This window comes from Astatotilapia calliptera, chromosome 3 (genome assembly GCF_964374335.1).
Source record: "Astatotilapia calliptera chromosome 3, fAstCal68.1, whole genome shotgun sequence".
NCBI classification, from domain to species: Eukaryota; Metazoa; Chordata; class Actinopteri; order Cichliformes; family Cichlidae; genus Astatotilapia; species Astatotilapia calliptera.
Genome location: NC_137424.1, coordinates 37731071 through 37754372, shown reverse-complemented (window position 1 = coordinate 37754372; position 23302 = coordinate 37731071). Strand labels below are relative to the sequence as shown.

Below are 23302 nucleotides of genomic sequence, written 5' to 3'. Positions count from 1 at the left end.
GAATGATTACTATTGATTATATGGAGAATGGTGTATAAATACATGGAGACTGAAAATAAGTGAATGAATTAAAAAAACAACACCAACAGTCATATCAGGGGATCATGGGAAGCCCCCAGCAGCCTAGGCCTATTGCAAGGAAGGATTCAGGGTCATGTGATCAAGTCCTAACTATAAGCTTTTTCAAAATCTTTTAAGCATAACCTTAAAAATAGTGAGGTCGGTCTATCTGCCTCTCCAAACTGGGAGCTGGTTCCCCCTGAAGAGGAGCCTGAAAGCCTCCCATTCTGCTTTTAAATATCCTAGGAAGCATGCTATGAGGGCTTTGGTATAAGACGGGGCCTGATTATTCAAGACCTTGTATGTGAGGAGAAAGAATTTTAATTAGACTCTGGATTCAACAGACAGCCAATGAAGAGAAACCAATATAGGAGAGATATGCTCTCTCTTTATTATCCCTGTCAGTGCTCTCGGTGCAGCATTTTGGATCAACTGAAGGCTTTTCAAGGCGTTAATGATGAATACCGAATAACAGCAGTCCAACCTAGAAATAGTAAATTCATCCTTAATTGTCAGGATCACTCTGAGACAGGATGTTTCTACATATTTGTTTAATGTGAAAGAGTGAAATTCTTCATGTAAGTAGAAACAATCGAAAACATTTGTTTATGTTAGCTAACAAGCTAAGTGTCAAAAACCGATAAGCCGACAGTGCATGGGAGATGCATGTTTCTGAATAGTTTATCCCCAGCGTGGTCAATAATCGCTCCACGGCCTTAAAACATCCCACTTTCCCGCATGTTGTAGCTAAAAATCTGATCAATATCAAAGCATCATTCAGTTCTTTGACACACTCCGACAGGTTTCAGTTTCCTCTTGTGGTATGTTTTTATCTGATGCTAACATTTGTTTGTTTTGTCACACGAAACAAGCTGCAAGCACACCACCTATACACAAGCAGCACACACAGAGCCATTAACATCCATTAGGAGTTGTGTTTTAGGCCAGCTAATGTAAGTCCAATATTTACTTATAGGTGTTAACCGAATCTCGAGGGAAAGTGTGGCTTTTTAGTAACTAATGGCTCTGCTGCTTTCAAAAGCTAGTTCTTAACTCTTGGTGTGCTGTTTGCTGCAGCACAGCAGAGTTTTTCTGAAGAAGAAAATGACCAAAACTGCAGAGCTGGGTAATAATCCTCTAAGTGAGTCACTATGAGCAACACCATTTTCACTACACCCAATCATCTGATCTGATAAGCAAAGGAACGGCTGTATGTTTGTTTGCCCATCACTTTACCTAACAAGTATTTCGTCACACTTGGAGTGTGTGTATTGCTGAGGACCCAAAGAAAGCACTGTTATGTTGTCTGGATGAACAGTGGCCATTTCAGGTATAGATGTAACCACCTGTCATCATCCACTGGTTGGTGAAATCCTGTGGGGAAGCTATCGCTATCGTCATCCTGGTGTTTTGAAACCAGATGTGACAAGCCAGAGATGGAAATCTCTGAGAAGGGACACATATAGCAACTTGTCAACTGGATTTTAGGTCCTCCCTAAAGAATCCCCTACTTTAATTTTTGACTGTACTGGGGAAAAAATAAACCTTTGTATTTGGTCAAACCTGAAGCTAACAATATAGATCATGAACTCAAGTAAGTGTCCATTGAGTCCATCTTCTCATAGACATCCATAAAACCAGACTTCTGTTTTTAAATAAGATGAATCATCCACTGCTAGCCATCAGTAAGAATGCATCTCCGTATTGGCTTCACTTTTCAGACACTTGAAGGCTACAGTCATACTCTGAAAGCCATCTCTGACTAGAGGGGGAAACAGTAGGTCCCACAATATGCAACTGCGAGCTCAAACTGAAGAAAATGCCTTCAGAATGTTAAAAATATGAGATTTCGTTGCACCAGACGACCATTTTTGATTTTTTTTTTGTTATAAAGCTACAGTTAGCTACATGTTAGCAAATAAATGTGACTCATAGGCCTAAAAAGATGCACATTTCCTTGCTGAAGTTCAAATCGAGCATCCAAATAGGGAAGAAAGATGATTTAGGTGACTTGTTGTTGGTGGCAGACGGGCTGGTCTGAGAATTTCAGAAACTGCTGATCATCAGGGATTTTTCCCACACAACCTTCTTTAGAGTACAGAGAAAAGTCCGAAAAAGAGAAAACATCCAGTGAAAAAAAAAAGTTGATCCCAGTGAACAGAGGAGACTGGCAAGACTGCTTGTAGCGGAGAGAAAGACAACAGTAACTCAAGTAACCACATGTTAGAACCAAGGTATGCAGAGGAGCATTTCTGAAAGCACAAAAACATCGAACCCTGAAGCAGATTAGCTACAGCTGCAGAAGACCGCACTGTCTGCCTCTCCTATCAGTTAAGACGAGGAAAAAGAGGCTACAATTCACACAAGCTCACCAAAATTAACGATGCCTGGTCTGAAGAGTCCCAGAGTCAGAATTTGGTGTAAACAGCATGAAAGCACGGACCCATCCTGCTACGTATCAGCGTTTCAGGTTGTTGGTGGTGTAACGGTGTGGGGATATTTTCTCTGCACTTTGGGCTCCAAAGTATCAGCTGAGATTTATTTAAATGCCACAGCCTACCTGACTGTTGCCATGTCCATGCCTTTATGAACAAAGTGTACCTATAGCTGCTTGGTGGCTGCTTCCAGCAGGATAACACACCATGTCAAATAATCTTAAACTGGTTTCATGATCAGAACAATGAGTTCCCTGTACTCCAATGGAATAGAGCATCTTTGGGATGTGTTGAAATGAAAGACTGGTGTGATGGATGTTCGGCAAACATATCTGTACCAACTGTGTGATGCTATTGTGTCAATATGGGCAAAAAACTCTGAGAAAGGTTTCTAGCAGCTTGCTGAATCTGTGGCATGAAGAATTAAGGCAGCACTGAAAGCAAAAAGGGGGTTTGAATCGATAAAAGCAAGGTGTACCTATCAAAGTGAGTGCATGAGTCATCAACGCACATGTAAGCATCCTGCCATTACCTAATGTCCTACTGCCTCAGTATAAATGCTCAGCCTTAATTGTGCTTTGTCTTTGTGCTCTATGTGTGATCTCACAGATGTCACTCTGCTCTATGATCTCATAATAATGCCACAAGTTCAGGTAAGAGTTGCTTAACCTTTAAAATCAAATATAAAACAAGCTAAGGTTGACTAGACGGTCATTAAGGGTTTTTTGCCTTTTTGTTTCTTTTTTAATACAAAAAAGCTCTTAGTAAAGTCCAACCAACAAATCCTGTCCAATAAGTGTATAAACATCGACTGCCTTCAGTTGCTACTGTTACTCAGAGGTAAGGCTGCTCACTTGTTTTCAAGTGGTCTGCGGTCCACTTTACTCTCACAACTCCAGCGCAGCTTATCAATATCACATCAAGCACACCGTATCTGTAAAGAATCCATTGGTTACAACAGCAATGATATTGAAATATTTATTACAGCTTATGAAACCACTGCTTCTATTATAAAGCAGACCAGAGCATACAGAGCACATCCACTGATGCCGGGGCCAAAACTGACTTGGCACTAAAATGGACAGAGGGCTAATGACGAATACGAACTCAGAAGTAAGAAAAGACTCGATCGTTCCGTTATTTGGAGGTCTTCGGCTGTTATCCATACAAAAGTGTCCCAGGACTCAGACAAAACACCAGCACTTTTGTCATAGCTACATGATAAATCTTAATCAGTAATTTATTTGTTGGCAAACAAGTTTCACTGTTACAACAAATATTAGTTATGAGGTCATTCAACTCGGAAACCAATACAAAAAAAAAGAATAAATAAGAAGCCATAATTATAGCCAATAAGAAAAACTTCTTTTTGCTGCTAAACTTGCTCCCATCCTTTATTACTGTTTATTTAACAAATAAATAAATAGATTTTCTCCTTGAGGAAGAAAAAGAAAAACACTTCCAGTTTTTCTCACTTCAAAAGCTCTTTCTTTAATAAGTAAAACAGCCATCTTTCTTTGTTTTTTTTGCACAAGTGTCTAGTGCTCATCAAGGTTCAATTTGTTCTCTTTCTGAGAAGCACAAGTGTTTTCTGAATGCCAATATAGATGCAGGATGCACTATAAACTTTCTGAGGGACACCTCGTGATTAAATTGGACTGATTCTGTCTCCTTGACAATCTGTGAATCAGAGCTCTGCTATCTACACAGTAAAAAAAAAAAGAAAACGAAAGAGAAAACGAACCAGGCGGAAATAATAATAATAAAAAAAAACAGACCTGAAAAAGAAAGGTGAATACGGTTCACGAAAATGCGGCACGATAAGTGTGTTCTTGTGGTATTTTTTGTGTAATTTTGCTCCTATTTCGATGGTCATTTCTCAGAAAGTGATAAAAGAGAAAGAAAAAAAACAGACTGGCACCAAAAGCCCAGAAGGGCCAGCACAAGAGAACAAAATTGCTCCTAATCACTACATTTACAGAGACAAAAGGGTTCGCTTGGAACGGGAAAAAAAGCATACTATTATGTGCAATGCTAGTTATCTGTACAGTTACATAGAAATATCTCGCAATTCTCTTATTAGTTTTTTTCTCCCTCTTTTAACAACTGGAATTACAGTAAAATCAAAGAAAGAAACAAAAACAAACAACAAAAAAAAAAGAACAGTTATGCTTAAAAGCATACAATCAATAATTCCTTTATGGTAACTGTCCAAAATGTGTGTGTGCGTATATGTGTGGTTTTTGTCTTTTTTTTTTCATTGAAGGGACACTTCAGCAAACAAAATGTGCTGCAACTCACCAAAGAGGAAAAAAATCTCTCAAAAAGTCAATATAGATACAGAAGTATAATAAAATAGTCTTTTTTTTGTTTTTTGTTTCGTTTTAATTCTGGTGAAGTCTTCAGTTTCAAACTTTAGGGGTATGCAGTTCCTGTAGACTGTCAACACTATATCTCTGAGACCTAAAAATCCTGTGTGAGTAATTGTCTCTTTTCACAACGAGACAAAACACGGCAAACCACACAGGGTTTGGGAGGGGACGGGGTGGATGTGGTGTTGTGGGGTGTTCGGTGTGTGGGTTGGGGGCGACGAGTGGAGGAGAGGGGGCACAACATCAACCTTCTGCAGTGTCTAACTAAATAGAGTCACATATTAACTGCCGACGACGCCCCCCACCACCGCATTCGTAGCAATTATTATCCTGCTTATGGTCGGTTACAGCGAGGGTACAGTTCCTTCCTCCGCCTCAGTCTTCGGGACACAGAATAAAGAGAATAAAGGCTACCACTTCCAACGACTGATGGACCAAGGGCACACGGGGGAAGAGTAGAGGACTGCGAGAATACAATGGGCACGGGTGGGAGGGGGTTCGGGCCTATAGGCTGGTGACTAGGTGCGAGGGCTCCTGCTGGGCCTCTTCTGGAGATAGATCCTCTCTGTTGGGGGGAACAATGAAGCCATCACTACTGCCCCGCCCTAGCTGGTAGTAGGAATGCAGCTGATGGAGGTGGTTACGTGAGCCCAAGTTGGGCATGCTTTTGTAGTAAACGTCGTCCGAGCTGGCCTCCGGGCTCTTGGCGTCGCCGCCATCCTTGGAGCCATCTGCCGATTCTCCGGACACGTTGGGCAGGCCGGGCAGCATGGGCATGCTGGTGTAGAGGGAGTCTCTCTGGTGGCTGTGGCTGGGCGACGAGCCTTCGTCCTCAGTGTGCTCGTTGGTGAGTAAAGGGAAGAAGCTTTCGCTGTTCTCCTGGGGGATCCTCCTTCGAGACGAGGAGGAAGCGCTGGTGGACGAGAAGGGGTGGTGCGGCAGCGGCAGGGGTGGGGGTGCCGACTGGTGGAGGTGATTGTGAAGGTTGTCCACCGCCTGCAGGGATGGGGGCGGCCTCTGCGGCAACAGCGGGGCGTTCGACTCCTCGCGTATCAACTCCAAACCGAGGCCTTCGTCGTGGTGGGGGACAAAGGTGGAATGGTCATCAAGGCCCAGCGCGACATTCATGCCCATCCCTACGCCCAAGCCCATCCCGTAGCCGCCGTCCTTGCCGCCATTGCTAACATTATTGACCAGCTTATTCATGAGGTTCCGATTCTGCTCGCTTGAGCGCTCGTGGGAATTGTTGAGGTAGGAGGGGATGTAATTGGAGGTGAGCTCTTTTAGGATCTTCTTTTCCAGGGTCGTCTCCTTGTGGTTATAGCCCCGATCAATGATCTGGACGCAGTCACTCATGTACTCAGCGCTGGCAATGCTATAACTGTTGCCATGGTTACCATTCAGTGGTAGAGTATCCATGACACTTGTATCCCGGGCATTGTTCAGGATTCCCTCTGGAATGACAAAGATGAGTAGGGATATAGCAGCTGAATGAGAACAGTGAACTCTTGTGAGACATAAATGCTGTTTTTATCAGCAGCCATCAAATCACCAACCCTCCCAGTTCTATGAAATGCACTCGGACGTAAAGGCCTGGATTAGCATTTTTAATTAAAGCACACAGTTTACAGTAAAATCCTATGAGCTCACACTTACCTTCTTTTAAAAATTGTATTCAATACCAAGACTTACTTCATTTTCATGGAAATCAACAATTAAATGATGGCAGTGATGAAGACATTGATACATGTGCGATACCAGACAGCACCAAACTTCGAGCACGGCACAAAAGCACAAAACACGTGCAGGCAGAGACAACGGACACATCGAAGCCATGCAATTAACTCTTAAAAGTGAAACACAAACCGGAACACCAGTTGTAGAATTTGGATCCCAACCATATTGTCCCATGTGAGCATTTAGAAACAACATTGTAAAAATGCATAGGCGGGGTGGGTATATATTGATATGTTTTATCAATGTGAACACAACTGATACTTCAAAGTAAAGCCACACTGGAAGGAAGGAGGCTTTCTGCTCTTTCTATTGCATGGACATGAAGCTTTCATAGCTTTATCAGTTAGCCAAGTCCATGCTATCAACATCAAAGCATATATTTGAAGATAATTCAAACTACCTCAGACAAGGCCATCCAGCTCGTTAAAGTGTCAAGCTGACCTCTGACCTCTTGAAAATTTGACAAGATGCACGTCTCAGACTTCTAAGAAGGAAATTAGCCTCGTAAAAAAATCTAAATATATATCTATGTACGTTTTTGGTATAATCAAATAAAAGGTGCACAAACGAAGGCACGGCGTTCTATTAAAGATCACAGATCAATTTATATCGACGTGCCTTTTCAAGCGTTGAGGTGAATCTTAATGTTAGCTGTAACTGGCTTCACTTATTCAGGCTGTGATATCAAATAGGCCTAGGACATGTGAGTGGAAGAAGTCTCTCTCTTGTCTTTTTTGAAACTACACCAAGTAGTGTAAATGTCTGTAAGCAGTGGAACTCGGGATGCGATTCAAACCAATTTAACTGGCATTCTTGTCAAGGTGAGGGGCCTTTGTCACAAAGAGAATTGTATTGCTTCCAAAGGGAATGACGTTGTTTTCATTACCCCTTTGTCAGCATCGAGTGAAAAGAAAGCAAAGCCAAAGTCAATTACATTTGATAAGCAATGTTTAGTTTGACTCCCATACTTGTCTCTCTGTAGGGCTCTTTTAGGGACAGCATGAGGGAAAGGAAAGAAGAAAAGAAAACACAGTAAGCATAACAGTGACAGGTAGAAAGAGGAAAACGCACATATAGTATGCTGATGACTCATCAAGAAAATGTTTCTGCAATGCAATAGATTGTTTTAACCCTCATGCAAATTCTGTGCACCCACACAAAGAACCTGAACATATCTCATAACAAACAAATATATATATATATATATATATAGCAAGAGAGAGAGAGAGAAAGAGAAAAAAAGATGGAATCCTTGGGTAAAACACAGATACGGTACTTTAGTGTCAAATAGACAGATAAATCTTTTGATGCATTAGCAGTCTTACTCTTCCTCATCTATGGCAGTGTAAGTGAGTCATAGCCCTCCATCACAACCTCCAATGTAAGCACTTTGTATTTCATACATAAATTATCAGCTGATCAAAGCTCTGAGGTTCTTTGTTGTTGTTGTTGTTTTTTAACTTGAGTTTTCCCAGTTTTACAGACTCGCAAAGTTACAGCAAACACATATTGAGTTGCTGAGAGCTGGAATAGCTCTGCAGAGAGAAAATAAAATAGCATTTCGATAGTCATACTGACCCACGATGGCTTGCCGGTTTCTAATACCCAGCTCTAATACTTGGAATGCTTTAATATCTGCGATACTGAAAATGTTTTTTGTTTTTTTGTTTTTAAATCACAATAAGTAGACTGAATCTATGTTGAGTTGAAAATCTACATTTGAACATATGAATGAGTAATTATGACAGTTACCAAGTTTGAAATGAAGTGCTAAATAGCTATTTCTACGGTGGCCCTGAGAGGCCAAATGGACTGCAACTTAAGAAAACACCAGCAATAAGAAAAACACTGCAAAAGCACACAAAACACAACAGAAATAGAAAAAATGGAAATAGGAAAAAACAGATTTCCAAAATCACAAGAGAAGTGTTTCTGGGGAGACAATAACCCGACGGACCAGTTGCAGGAACCAAAACATGCTAGGTGTGTTTTATTCTCATGATTCATGTAATGCTGATGGCTGATTTTTAGGCTAATAGTTAGGCTAACACACTTACCTCTCATCTTTTCTTTCCTCATAAAACCGATAGATCCTCCACTTCTTTTAAGTGTCACCCAGCGCAATACTTAGCATATTTTGGTTCCTGCAGCTGGTCCGTCGGGTTTTTGTCTCCCCAGAAACACTTCCCTTGTGCTTTTGGAAATCTGCTTTTTCCTATTTCTGCTTTTCCTATTTCCATTGTGTTTTGTGTGCTTTTACAGCGTTTTTCTTATTGCTGGTGTTTTCCTAGGTTGCAGTCCATTTGGCCTTTCAGGGCCACCGTAAATTACAGCTAAAGAAACAAATGAACTGTAACCTCTGAATTTTTCCTTCAAACCGCTCTGTTATGTAGCACCGGCGATTTGCATTTTTAAATTCTTGCTTGCCTCAGCGACATTTATCACAAAACAACAGTGTCTGAGAATCTAACAGCGGTGTTCACGAGAATGCAATGCTAAAAGCTAAAACAAAAAAACAAAACAAGAAAACATTGAGACAAAGCACACACGAGCTTCACTGACAACACAGGAGTACATTTAAAATAAATGACTGGTGTTGTATCTGGCTCCCTATAGGCGCCTACTCTTGATTTCAGAGGATTTCCTCATTTTTACACTGTGTGTTTGGCCAAACAGCCACGAGTGAGTGCAACTTATGTAACCGAATAGCACGGCTCTGAACACAAGCCAAGATGCAACACCACTGAAAAATCCCACAGCAAAACAAACCTGTAGGATTTTTATGATAAAGCTATAGCTTGTTCAAAGCTAACACAAAGACAGCAAGGGCAGTGTTGTTGTTTTTTTTTGTTTCTAAATTAAAGCGCTGTTAAAACTCTCAAGGCGACTGCTGGGATTTCAGCTTAGTGCATTACTTTTAATAGTCCAATCATAAAGTTGCTTTTTGTTTTGGGATGGGAACAAAGATGTGCCCCCTAGAGTACCTCCAGGCTCAGACATGAAAAAAAAACAAAACACTGCCCTAGCCACAATGTTAAAGAATGAAAGAAGCTTGCACACCTTGTGTGTTGTACATGCCCAGAGGGTTGTTATAGACTGCCGATTCCCCAAGCAATGTATTATAGGGATTGTTAGTGCCATGAGGACGTAGGAGTGCATTAGGTATAAGATGGTTAGCCATAGCCCCTGGAGCAGCCAGAGAAAGACAGAGTGAGACAGGAAAAAAGGAGACAGGAAAAAGGTAGGTGGGTAGATAAATTGAGATATAGACAGAAACAGAGAGAACATACATATCAGTTGGGCAGATGCAGCTGAGCAGTGACAGCCATTAACATCCAAATGATCATATGGTCATTAATGTGAGGGAGGTTTTGCTACATGAAAGTGGCAGAACTGACGCGGCTAATGGAAAGTGTATTAATTGTACCGTTAATGTCGGCCATTAGCTTTAAGCCCTTTTTCGTGCTCCACATTCAGGCAGTATACAGGTAAACTTTCCAAAGGAGAACCGACATGGCCAACACAGCACAGGTATTGGTACGTCTCTGGACTCAAACAGGACAACACAGAGGGCACGCACCTGTCTGAGGGTGTTTTAGGAAACTGCATTACTAATTACTTTTTTTACCCCCAATATTAATGTTAGGAATGTCATAGGTGTGTCTCAACTCCTAGGCCAGGTCCTTCAGAGGCCACATTTGAAGGCCAATTACGTCAGAGCTAGGAGACGAAGGCTGTCCCAATTCGAAGGCTGCTCCAAATGCGGCCAACAAATACGTCTTTCGTTTCCCTGGATTTGAAGGATGAGTCGGGTGTATCCTTCATGGCCCAACCTATCCCAGAATTAATAGCGCGGCCCAGCCAATTCCAGTTTCCAACAATGGCGGCAGCTACTTAGTTTTATTACTCTTTCTTGGTCACAAAATGAATTTTTAAGATATTTTCAGGCGAGAATGTAGCTGTGTAAACTTCAAATATCTGCTCGATTAATCAAGAGATCACACAGGCCACGCAGACCGCGAAGGCCAGGTCCTTTGAAGGATGCGGCCTAGGGGACACAGCTAAAGCTGCATATTTCTTTTAAAAGCAGGGGTGTATTGCTTCTCAGACTGGAGCTGAATATGCAGTACAGCTGTCCACATTCTTCTCTCGCTGTCCCATCCGCCAATTTCACGATGGCCCTCGAGCCGACTCCACTGAGAGTCTTTTTACTGCTTGAGCTCACATTACATTACTACTAGAAGTATGATATAAGGTTGAAGAGAAAGATGTATAAGTGCAGAAGCCTGGGAAGTAAACACAGTCCCAGGAAGAGGTTTTATCTGACAGCCATGGAGTAAAAAAGGAAGGATTGCTTCATCCCTGTAACTGAGCTGCTAGCTAAAAGCTACTGGTATGTTAGCCTAGCTTAGCTGAGCTACTAGCTACTTGCATGTTAGCAAAGCTCTGTTTTTGCTTTAGTTTTTTTGTTTGTTTGTTTTTATTAAGGCCAGCACATGTAGGCTGATAACAGATTTGTGTGTTCATGATATGCTAATTAGCCATGTTCTCGTGATACTTAAGCTAATTAGCATTGTTGAACTATAAAGGAGCATCCAGACAGGGAGTGATTCACTCATCCCGCATTGCTTTCAAGTTGAGCATTGGTCGCTGGCGGACATTCCAGACTGGGTGACATTCCAATACAGGGGTGGGCAATTAGTTTTCCCAATTTGAGAGACTGGGACTGTTGTGGATGCACCAATAAGCTGAAACAATCTGCTCGATATTAATTTTAACTTTATAAGCTTATCGGTGGGCCCTCCACAACAGTCCCAGTGTCTCACATGAACAAATAGGTTCATGGCACAGGTCCCCCACCACCTTTGGGATTGGCTGCTCTAACATGTACTACCCAACCCTATGTCACTCACCAAGAGCAGGTAGCAGCTTCAATTGGCAGTAAGCGTTATATACATGAACTTTTATCAACTCATCACAAGCAAAGCAAAGCATCAGATCCACAATTCAGTTCAACAATGCAAGAACTCTGCTCCGTTTAAAGTGAATGAAATGCACGACCAAGGATGCCTGAAACGCTTACGTGTGTTTACATTTTTAAAGACCCTTCAGGTAAATATTGAACTGGAAAATAATGATCCAAACATCATCGAGCCTTTAAAAAAAAATAATAAAAAGAATTCTCTCCCTTTTTCACACGCTTAAAAACACAACAAAAAATAAGCCTGGGTATAAACGGAACCATGGATTTGGGAAATTGTTACAACGCTAGTTAAAAATAAGATCTATTCACAGCTTTGTTGTTGTTGTCCTGCCTGTGTGGAAGTTCGGCCTGAGTTTAGCTACTTTAGCGCCTCAGCTCTGCTGTTGTGCTCAATTGCGGGAAGTTTACACTCTCTGACATAGCATTGGAAATGAAGTTAACTGCTGCTGAAAAGAAATGATAGGCCTGCTTTTGTCTACCTTAAAAAAAAAAGAATTTCAAGAGGCAGAGCCCTGACTATTAGCGCTGTAAATTGCATGCTGTGTGAAAATGGGAAGCTTGACAGGTGCAGCAGTACGAAGGAAGCCTACCAACAGCCGGGGCCTGCACCATTATTATTACTTCTGGCATTGCCAATCTTATGAGATGAAGTGGTCTAATATTTCCTTTTCTCCAAAGAGCAAAGTTCAATACTTGCTCATTCTCTTTGCGCAGTTGCCGAAATAACCTTTGAATGAAGCGATATGTCCTCTCTATAGTGAAGACGGTCATTACTTTGCATCAGCCTCGCCTCTTCCACGGAAACAGAACAGAGGCTCATTTTCTATTTATGCAGCGCTTGTCTTCAGATTCTTGCTGCCAGGATCTGGCCCAAATGACTCATCAGTTTCCCATCCACATACTACCGCACCAAAGCAACCTTCACAGTCTGAGCCCGGTGATTAGCTGCAGATTTGAAGGCTGCAATCTCAAACACGAATGCTGCAGATTCAGTAATGTTTGTTTTTCTTACAGTAGCTGATGGTTAAAAAAAAAAAATCCAAGTGTCTGAATACATTATGCGGGATATCAAGTATGCTGAAAATACTTCTCAGGCGCATTCATTTCCTGTTTACAAGTCGTTGATTTTCTTTTTTTCCTTCTCTCTCCACGTCAACGTATGAGGCTATTATTTTTAAAGGAGCCGAATTTAAGACTTGTGAGGGCGTTACATGCGCGCGCCTCCTGTATGCACTGTGCCAGAGCGGGTAAACATCTTTTATCTGAGGTGCGAGTACACCGTAATTAGATCCTCCGGCAGAGTGTACTGTTCTTTTTCCAACGCTCTGAATCTGTCACACCACTGGGGAAAGGTTTTTATAGTACCCCGTGACTCTCCCCTTCCTCTTAAAAGTTAGACTTCTTTTTTTTTTTATGGCGTTCTAATTGCACTTGTACTTTTTATGTCTAAAGACTATGCTTAATGAAATTTAAAAGCACTATAGTGCCGCTGCGTTGGTCTCATCTTTCAGCATTATTCCTACTTTTTTGAGTATTAATTAGCCACGTTATCATTTTGCCTGGGAATCTGGATGTTTAGATTTTTAAAACAAGAAAAAAACCTGTAATTTGATGTTGCTGTTGCTGCTTGCCCTAATTACAGAGTATTCCATAAACACCAGCCCCCCTCTTGAATTCTCCCAATGACAGATCCCCCACTGACTGTGCCTGTGTTTGAATTGGACAATTTGCCCCCCCCCCAAAAAAAGAAAGAATCACACTGATTGTGCAGAAATAATCTTGAATGCTGGGATAAATTGAACATGCAAAGCTATCAAGATGATTGCATGACTCCGCTCTCGAGATGATCACAGTCAGAGCGTCAGCTGCAGGCTCACTCTCTCACACACAAGGAGTTTCGGGGGGGAAGAAGAATACGGAGCACAAAACAGCTAGGAATATTCGCTCCTCAACATATAATTCCTTAATAACAACACGGGAGCAGCCTCGGAGAAGTGCAAATTCTATTTGCATCTGTTTCTTATAACACGTGGGATGGAAGAACACACTTCCCAGCATGCTCTTTAGCTCATGTGAGTGTTTTCTCAATCAGATCGAGCCTTGTGAGAAGGCCGGGGGGATTGAAATGAACGTATAATTTTTACCTCTTTTTATTTTAACATATATTTACAGGAGATCCATGCAGGCTTTTCTTTCAGTCCTGCCCCGTTTCAGCCTCCCCACTATTGATAAAAGCTGCGTCTGTTGACGGTGCTAAGCCGAGCACCTAATTATTGAGATCATGACACTTCCTCCCCGTGTCGAACATTAATCCATCATTGTAAGTGTGCATTAGCGTCTATGCGAGCAGACGCCCAGAGCGAATTTAGAGAGTGAGCGGTGTGGCACTCGCGTCAAGAGATGTCGGGGAGGGATGCCAGCGAGCGCAGCATTTGCTCCCGTTAACCTGAGAGACTCCAAAGTTTACTCTGTCTGTCAATGAATTATATGGAAACTCTTTAGTCCCATATATATGAGAGAAGCTCCCAGCCAATTGATTTTTAGGTTTTTCAGTAAGCACTTTTCCTGGTTTCTCACTCAAGGCTTTTACAGGCAGAATGGGCGGGGTGTTCAATATATCCTTTATTGCACACTCATCAAATGAATTAAATGTGATGAAATGCATGATTTACCTAGAACCTGCTATTCTCTCTACCACCTAATCTATTTAGTGTTACTTTTCCTAACAAAACGATAGAAAACGGTTGGTTTGTACTTCAAAATAAGACATAATAAACAATTTTCTGCAGCGGTGAAGCATTTATCCTTTCAATCTGTCACTTGAACAGGTAAGAATTTGCAGCTCTATTGGCAGGAGTTTTCATTTTCGTGATTTCTTACATTGTAAACCTTGCTGTGGTATTTGGTAATAATTAACAGCCAAGTAGGGTGGGGGAGATGCATATTTCACTTGGCGTTTTTAATTATTTCGCAGTATGTGAGGAAAATTGCTGTGAAATGAGTGATTTGCCTTGACTTTTTACAGCTGGATTGAGGTTTGCAGCTGAAAGCTTTAAAGAGGCTTTTAATTCTGCAAAGCCCTCGTGTCATTATTAAGAGGAATGCAAGTCCAAACGCAATTTGAGAAAAATAGCGTTGCTTTTGTGAGAGAGAGAGAGAAAAAAAAATAAAAAAGTTTCTCAGTCACAGTCATAAATTCTGAGGTGAAGGCTGGTGTATTGAATCACTCAAGAAAAGATGTGCTGCGGAAACAAATACCTCTGTTGAGCGATGCAGAGCTGTTGATGTCCCCGGTCATAAAAGAGGACTCGGACTGTTTTCTGACCGTGTCGTTCCACATTCGACGGATGCGGCTCTGCGGAGAAAAATAACATTTCACCTTATAAAAATATTCACTCTGGGGGAAAAAAATAGAAGTCTGCACATGGAGGACGAGTGAAAAGTCTCAGGCTTTCAGCATATTTCCTCAAGCGTGCACTCATATTCTTCACAGCTCAATAACGGCTGAGATATGAAGAAAAAGAGATGCTATCGGCTTTCGAATCTAGTATTTAACCCTGAAACATGTCAGCTGTAAGTAACCTCCAATTAAAAATGAGCATTAGCACTATGATAGGTTAAATCAATAATAAAGTCATCAGTCAAGCTCTCTTGAGTCTGTATCTTGGGTTGGAAAGGGCTCAATCCAACAGAGTTCATCCTGGTTAATTATCACAGTCCCGTGGGCTATTGCACAAGCTAAGGGAGTGCATCTAACCATAGAAAAGAGTCCTTTCTATCCTGTGTGCAGAACATTTGAGAGTTTTCTGATTAAAGTATAAAAAAAATTGTTGTTTTTAAAAATATACATTTGTGATGGTATACTTAACCAGGCCGAAACAAGGCTTGGTTGTCAAATGTAGGGAAAAAAGGGATAAAGGCTGTTTGGTAACCCGTGGCAACATATGAAAAAAATATGCATTCCTCAATCAGTTGGCAGCTGGTTGCAGCAGGTGAAATTGGCCACAAAGAGATGTTTGGTGCTACACGAAAAAACCTCCTTGCGATTGCTCTGGCAGATTGCTACAGTTACCTGTAGTTGGCGTCTTTTATGGAAATCGCCAACTTGTGTGCAGACACTTGCCAACCGCTCACTGAGCAACCTTTAAAATAAAAGGTCCACCTTCTGATCCGTGTTGGTTGCAGCACTGAGGGACGGCCTTTACTTTGAAGGTGAGCAATTTCCACTCTGTGTCCTCTGTGCAAATTATAGGTGACACTGGCAATCTAGTAGCTACCAAAGAATGCACAAGAGCATGCTGAAGTTGCCAAACGGTCTCTAGGCCTGTGTTATTGGAGCCTTACTAAGGAGTTTTTCCACCACATGTGGCCAGAACAGCTTCAATGCACCTTGGTATTGATTATGTGCATGTGTGAAACTCTCCTGGGGACAATGAACACCCTTCTGCTTTAACATTGCTGGTGAAAAAAGTGGTCTAAATGACCCTGAAATTCCCAGACACGGGATTGATTGGTTTGAGATTTTTTTAACTGAAGGTTAAAAATTCAGTTAACATAGTTTTCATACTTATCAGACCAACGGATTTCAAGGGTCATGGGTTTTTCCTTTAATCTGTCACATCTGTATATAATACATTTTAAGCAAGACTCCAAGTTAGCCAGACTTCTCAGGAGGAAATTATCCTCCCAGTAATCCATTCATCGAGTTTAACAACATTACGCCTTTCATCTGTCTGCTTTTACTGCAGCCTTTACCCCATCACTGGTTCACCCCTTCACCAGTGCACCAATAACAAGTCAAGCCTCCATCTGCACTTCCCTTAGGGGACCTGTGACTGGATGTGAGTTACAGGGCCCTAACCCTATAAATCTAACTAATCGATGCGGCCGACTGCAAATTTTTAATTAAATGAATCTTGTTCATTTTGATGATTTACTACTACTACTAGACTTGTGTGTGGAACAGTTTCCAGTTAAAGCAGAGCTTATTATGGTCCACTTAAAAATAATTTGGGTACTAAATGCAATCTGGCTAAAGTTTTAATTTGGTTTGATTATTCACTCAGTCCTTTAATTTTACCCATGGTGAATTCTTGATTTTCATAAGTGATGGAAAATATTTTTAAATACAGACTCATTGTGTAACCATAAATGGAAGGCTGGTTCAAATCCCTGAAATCCCTGAAAAAATAATGCAGTTCAAAGGTCTAAGACAGCGGTCCCCAACCCCCGGGCCCCGGACCGGTACTGAGTTGAGGCTCAGGTGTGAAATTTATGGTTTTCAGGGTTTTTATCTTTAACTCGGTTTTCCTGGGTCTTTCCCCGTGTTGTAGTTGTGTGTCTTATTTTGAAAGAAATGTTTACGCGTTAACATAGCGACCAGAGAGCATTAATGGGCAGAGAGGAGGATGTTACTCTCAGTGTTGTTGGCGCATTTCAGGAGGACGCTGCTAATAAAGTTACAGAATCACACAGTGAATTCGCGTTTCTTATCATATTTACAAAATATCACAGTTTTTGTCTTGGTCGTATCCTTTTATTTTGTTGTATTTACACCTTAAAGGCTGATCCATGAAAATATTGTCTGACATTAAACCGGTCTGTGGCTCAAAATATGTTCGGGATCGCTTATCTAAGAGAAAACTATCCTCCTGTAATGGGAGCTAGAGCACAATAGAGCAACTGGTTCAAACCCCACATGAAGCATTTTTAGATTTAAACATATATACCTCCACACGCTCAAAATGTAGGTAGGAGGACTTAAAATAAAAGGGAAAGTTACTCAGCACGCTGGCTGTCTTTTTTCATATGCTAAATGCTTTCTTCCACCTTTTCTATATTTCTTCCTACTCCGGCTTTAACTAAAATTGGAGCAGCTGTCACTATACCTCACCTAATCTCTTGCTGAGCTTCCCCATCGCAGTGTGACATTTAAACCGAGGGCATGTTTTTATTTATAAAAGCTTAAAGCATTTTTCACATCATGAATTGGCGTCTGTTTCGAGCCGAGATGACACATCGCTCACATATTCAAACAGCAACATATACTGACACAGCTGATCTCATTATCATATTGCACACGATTCTGTCCCCAGACCTAAGGGACACAGATGGGTTGAAAATGACAGTGCCATTTCTTCTTCTTCTCCTTTTTTTTGGACAGACAAAAACTTGAACCATTCATAGCCGACGGGTTCGAATGTGCTCTGCTGATTACACATTCATTCCGAAGCCTCGGAGTTAGCAATAAACAACCACATCTTTCTGAGTGTTTCCATTCCTGTCTCGCTCATATAAAGTGACTGAGCATGAGGTTAGAGCCATCTTGTCAAACCACTGTGTATAATTAAACGCTTTGATCTGTGTGCGGAATCCAGCTTGTACCGTGGGTTGCCACTGCACGCTTGACTCTAAGGACTATTTATAATTGAACACTGGAAGAAATCGCACTCTTTGGGATATGGATACGATGTTCAGCTACGGCGTATCGCGCCAATTCATCCTATACTTCACGTCAACGTGGGTGGAATCCATTAACAATTTACTTTACAAGGAGACTTACCATCTATGCACCGAATTTACAAACCCTGGCATAGACAGTCAAATTTGAATTTGTAAGCATGAACAAATTCCCCATAAAGCTGAAGCCAGTACTTTCCTCAACGTCACTGTACCGATGCGCAGCCTAAATCCGCCCCAGTGAAAACGAATTGCAGACTTACTCTTTTGCTTGCCTACTTTCTTCAAATCTTACGTAATCCTGAGTATCACTCGGGATCAAATCATTTCCCGCCTCTAGCTGCAGCATGCACATACACTACAAAGAAATCATCTTGCTGTTCACCTTTTTTTCCAAAGAACATATCACGTGGTAAGTTACAGGAGTGAAAAATGCTATTTAACCTGCGATCCCGTCGAATAACGTCCCGGAGCACGCGAGGCGGTGCCCTTGCCAGAGCCAATGGAGCTGTCCACGCTTTTGCCGCTGCAGCAGTGAGTACGCAGGCACTTCCCGTACTCCTTACGCACCTGTAAATTCAAAAGCACAGACAGGTTCGCACTAGCAGCTCACCACTTTCCAAACTTGCTACACTCCAGCATGCTCGTTATGGAAATCAATTCCAATGTGCATGTAGTTAATTAATGTGAGACCGTGCTATTTTCTGGATACGGGAGAGAACGCAAATGCCGACCTTCTTCTGCAGCACACAGTGGAAGATGAAGATGAACATTCCCTGCAGGGAGTTGAAGATAGTGAAGAGGTAGGCCATCACCACTGTGCTCTCGTTGACGTACATGAGGCCGAAAGCCCAGGTTAGGCCCAGCAGACATAGCAAGGCGATGGCGCCGATCACCCAAGATCTGAAATGTAAGCAAATAGCCATTTGATGAATAATTAATAAAAGCTGTCATTTCAGGAGAAGGAACATAAACTGCACCAAAGATATTAGGTCATAAAGCAATAAGGTACAACTTTAACTGTAAGGTCTGGAAATGAAGAACCTGCTTAATCCACAATTATAAATACAGTTTGAAATGAACAGGGAAAGGAAACTGATGATAAATGAGAATGATTTTTTTTCCCTTTTAGTCTTTTTCTATTCTTTATTTTTACACTTGCACTCTTTCAAACAAAAAGAAAAGCCTTTGATCCTCCCACAAAAATTAAGTGCAGTCTATATGTGTGGGTGACCAGTAAATACAGTCCTCGTTTCCAGGAAAAGAAAATTCATTAGTATATTACATGTTGGATTCTAGTGCCTGAGCTGAGTGTCTTGTAAAATCTTACTCAAGCAGAAGGTTTATCTGAAACAAATGCCCTTGAGATTACAAAGTCTATTAAGAGTAAGGGCTCTATCTTTGTGCTGGTGCACTGCGCAGAGAAGTGGCAGTTTTTTTTCCCCTTCACCTGCACCCTTTTGTATTCTGGTGACCCCTCTGGCAAGATCTAGATAAGTGTTTAATCACATTAATACACGATTCTTGTCAGAATGTGCCGTCTACCCTTACATGTACAGTATCCATGTAGTGCGCTTTGTCAAAGCTTAACCTCCTAAGACCCAAACTCTTCCACGGCATGCATTTTTAATTTCTCTTTGATATTTGGGCTGATTGGGGCCCGATGAATGTAAAAGCAAAGAATCACCAGATTTTTTTTTACCTTATTTTTGTTTTTATGAAAAATAAGAGCAACATATGAGGATATTAGTTTAAAATTTTGATAGAACAGTAGCAGTATAATGTCCTCATAAGTGGATATCAGGCCCTTGTAGAGCAGAATTGAGTATTTTGGTCTAAATAACCCAAAATGTGATGTCCACATACGTATGTGGACGCCAGGTCCTAGGAGGTTAATTATGCACACCAGAAACATCATGTTGTGGCTACTAAAGACTGCACATACAGCACCAGACTGACTAAACCAACTCTTGTGCACATTAATTTTTGGTTTTATCAGGATTCATCATAGCTGGGCTGTTATAGTTACATTTCTTGGGAGTGTTATTGGTTTTATGCTTTTAATGTGATGAGCTAATGTGATGAGCTTTTCCTTAACAGCAACATTTAAATTCATGTTGATGTGATATTTCTTTGTCTTTAGCAATTATTAAGAATATTATTGATTGTATACATAAATAAGACTTTCATATTTTCTGAGCTGCGATTTGTGCGAACTGTAATTCCAGTCGCCAAGTCTGTTTTCTTGTTGCTATGTGCTCATCTGACCTGGTTTTGAGAAATTATATCATTTTGGTTCAAGAAATTTTATAAGAGTGAACTGATAATCTCTGCTGATCATCCTTGTGCTTATGTCATCTTGAGCTTTCCATTTGTTTTAGCCATTGAGTGCATGTAGCTATTTTATCTGTTTTAATTTAGCTAGCTTATGAAGCTAAGCTTTAGTTATTTTTAGCAATTCATTTTAAACATATATTCACTATTATTAAACTGCTTCAACCTTTTATTCAGCTTTTGCCATTACTTAAGCTTTATATTTCAACTTTTTATTGATTACTTTTAGCTACCAATCAGTTACTTTCAGAAAATTAGTTCTTCCATACAATCACTATTCTTAGCTAACTAGCCATTAGCCATTAATTTTGATGGTTACTTTTAGTTATCATTAAATTGTTTTATACAAAAATCTTATAGTAGAATTCCATCTTTCACTTTTAGTTTTTCAGCTGCTTAATAGTTACTTTCGTTTATCACTCACTTTTTTAGCCACTTTTAGCTAGTTTTCAGGTTTAGCCTTTAGCTAGCTATTTTATTCATTGTTGTTCCACATTGCCTCTAAACGCATGTAATTTGTCATTAATTCCTATGTGTTGCTTTTTCTTCCTGTAATAATCTTTTTAAATGTCCTCAATGAGCACCTTGGGTTGGACGCCCAGCCCTTCAATTCAAACTTTGATTTGTGCCCAGATTCTTCCTTTTTGTTCTGGATAAAGGGAAGATGGGTGTATGGTATTTACACTACAGTACTAACATTTCTATACAGTGCGCTGTAACAATACAGGTGCCATTTAAAACTAATCTTGCTTGTCTCATCTGTAGGCTATGTATATCTAAGATCAGAGTACTTTGTGCACACTAATGTGGCCTTCAATGTGACTGAGTGCTCTACTATAAATCATGTTAATGATTCAGGGAGGCAGCCAGATGGATTTGGGTGCTGATTTGTTCATGGTGGAGTAAATGAAAGATGGCATTATGAGAAAAAAAGGGCCATTCCAATTTTGTCTTACTTCATCTTAGGTTCATAATCCTGATAGCTGAGCCATATAATGAGAACAAAATAAATTAGAGAACAGACAGAAATGAATCAAATCACATATTAAAGCAATGCAGAGGTAAAATAAATAAACAAAGATGTGGCAATAAATCCAATGTAAAAATTTAGAAATGAAGATGGAAACAACACAACGAGAAGGACGATGGCTTGCTTGCCTGTATGGGATTGATGCTAGCCTGCATTAATCCAATACATTTCCACATTTCCACATTTTGGAAGCGGATTTGTTAGTGATTTACAGATGTTAACAATAATTATCTCTTTTGCATAGGTATCTAGTTCCCTTCATAAATGCTGGCAGACCTTCACATTTAAGCGGTTATAAATGGGCCAGGTGCGCAGCGAAATAAATGATTTATGAATTCACCAGAGCAACCATTAAACATAATTTTCCCAGGGCTGTCTTAATGACCTGGTGGGAAAGGTACTTTATCAAGGCGATTGCCCCCAGATTGGACACAGAAACACAGGCAATGGACACACACAAAAAAAGAACAAAATGTTGTCCTCTAACTAGTGGGAGTTTTGTTGGAGGGATAGCGGATGATAGAGACAAAAGAGGTCATAAGAAATGCGTTGAGAGGACAGGATATGAAGAGGGTACGACTCATATCAGCACGGCACGGCTTATCTTCTTCTGGAGTTATCAGATAAAAATATGAGGGTGATTTTGAGGGCTGCATAGTAGGAGCCTCGAGGCAAAACTTCTGAGACTGCATTACAGTCGCTGAAAAGCATAACAGCTCACTTACAAATGAAGCGGGTGCATCTCAGCTTTTTTAGGCCCCATTCAGAACTGTAGCCTGAAAGCTACTAATACAATATCACTTACTGATCTGCTCATATTCTCAGCATCATTAACTTCAAAATAGTTTATGTAAAGTATATTTGACAAAGCTAATTATGTCGTAAAGGAATAATTGTAATTAAATGCTTTAAATACATTTTAGGGTGTCAAATTTAGCATTTTAGCAACTTATGCACTTTAGCTCAATTGTGGTCGTCACAAAGCCCGTACAAAAGCCCGTATAAATATATAATACATATACTGAGTGCTGTAGTAGACAGCTTTCAGCACTTTCCCTCCAAAAAAAGGTTTTATTGTACTAATTGTTGCCAAAGGGGGGCAATTTTAAGCAGAGAACTATTTCAGTCTGTGACATCAAATTACCTATTTCCCTCCAAATGACTTAATTTGCAGAGGTGCCATTCATTGCAATGTCACAGATCATTTATGTATGAGATTGCAATTGGTCAATTCAATTTGTTTTAAATCTACATAAAGTCATTTCATAGGCTCTTTCTGGGAGAGGAAAAAGAAGTGCCGTGATCAGGCCAACAGGGGTGTTAATTATTTAACCAAAGGTATGCTCTAAATGCAAATCACCCCAAAAATGTTTAAGACATCAATAGCGCAAAGTTTTTGATGACGGCACAGACATTTTTTTTAAATCTTTTACATCACAGCATTAGCATATTTCATTTGAAGCTCCTTATCTGAATTGGGAGGACTCTATGCTAAGCTAAAAATGTTCAGTCCATCATCTTCTAAGAAAGCTCAATTCAAGAGTAAGTTTGGTATTCAAAGTTACATCGGTGCAAAAGTCACGCTGCAATCCATGAATCACGGGGCAGCAGCAGCCACTGTCTCCATTACGGGGTGAGGAGGGGGGAAAAAACCACATCAAACACGATATCAATTCTATTCAACTCCTCTTCTGAGAAATGTTGCATCTTACCAGTGCCATTCTACAATAACACATCCATCATAATAACGGTAGCTAAAATGAAGAGGAGGGAGGAAAAAAATAGAAGATGAGAAACAGAAAGATGTTAAAGATAAACACGGCATAAGATAAAAAGGCAGGATGTGAGTGCTAATCAAAAAAAAGAAAAGCAAAGAGGGAGAAAGAGATAC

At 40.6% G+C, this 23302-nt stretch overlaps 1 protein-coding gene across 20 annotated transcripts in view; it reads right to left on the bottom strand.

Moving 5' to 3' along the window:
* Positions 1-3459: 3459 nt before the first annotated feature.
* LOC113018655 (adhesion G protein-coupled receptor L3) overlaps positions 3460-23302 on the bottom strand; it is a 272591-nt gene continuing 252748 nt past the window's right edge. For 4 of the 20 annotated variants that reach the window (XM_080290280.1, XM_080290282.1, XM_080290292.1 and 1 more), the window contains 6 exons: positions 18782-18950; positions 18492-18617; positions 14847-14943; positions 9665-9790; positions 7573-7590; positions 3460-6321 (listed from right to left, as the gene is read on the bottom strand). In XM_080290280.1, the coding sequence (XP_080146406.1) occupies positions 5372-6321; positions 7573-7590; positions 9665-9790; positions 14847-14943; positions 18492-18617; positions 18782-18950 (1486 nt within the window). In that variant the 3' untranslated portion in view covers positions 3460-5371. Of the gene's footprint in view, positions 6322-7538; positions 7591-9664; positions 9791-14846; positions 14944-18491; positions 18618-18781; positions 18951-21337; positions 21365-23123; positions 23166-23302 lie in introns of all 20 variants that reach the window. The other 16 variants (XM_080290285.1, XM_080290286.1, XM_080290289.1 and 13 more) reach the window with 10 other exon arrangements.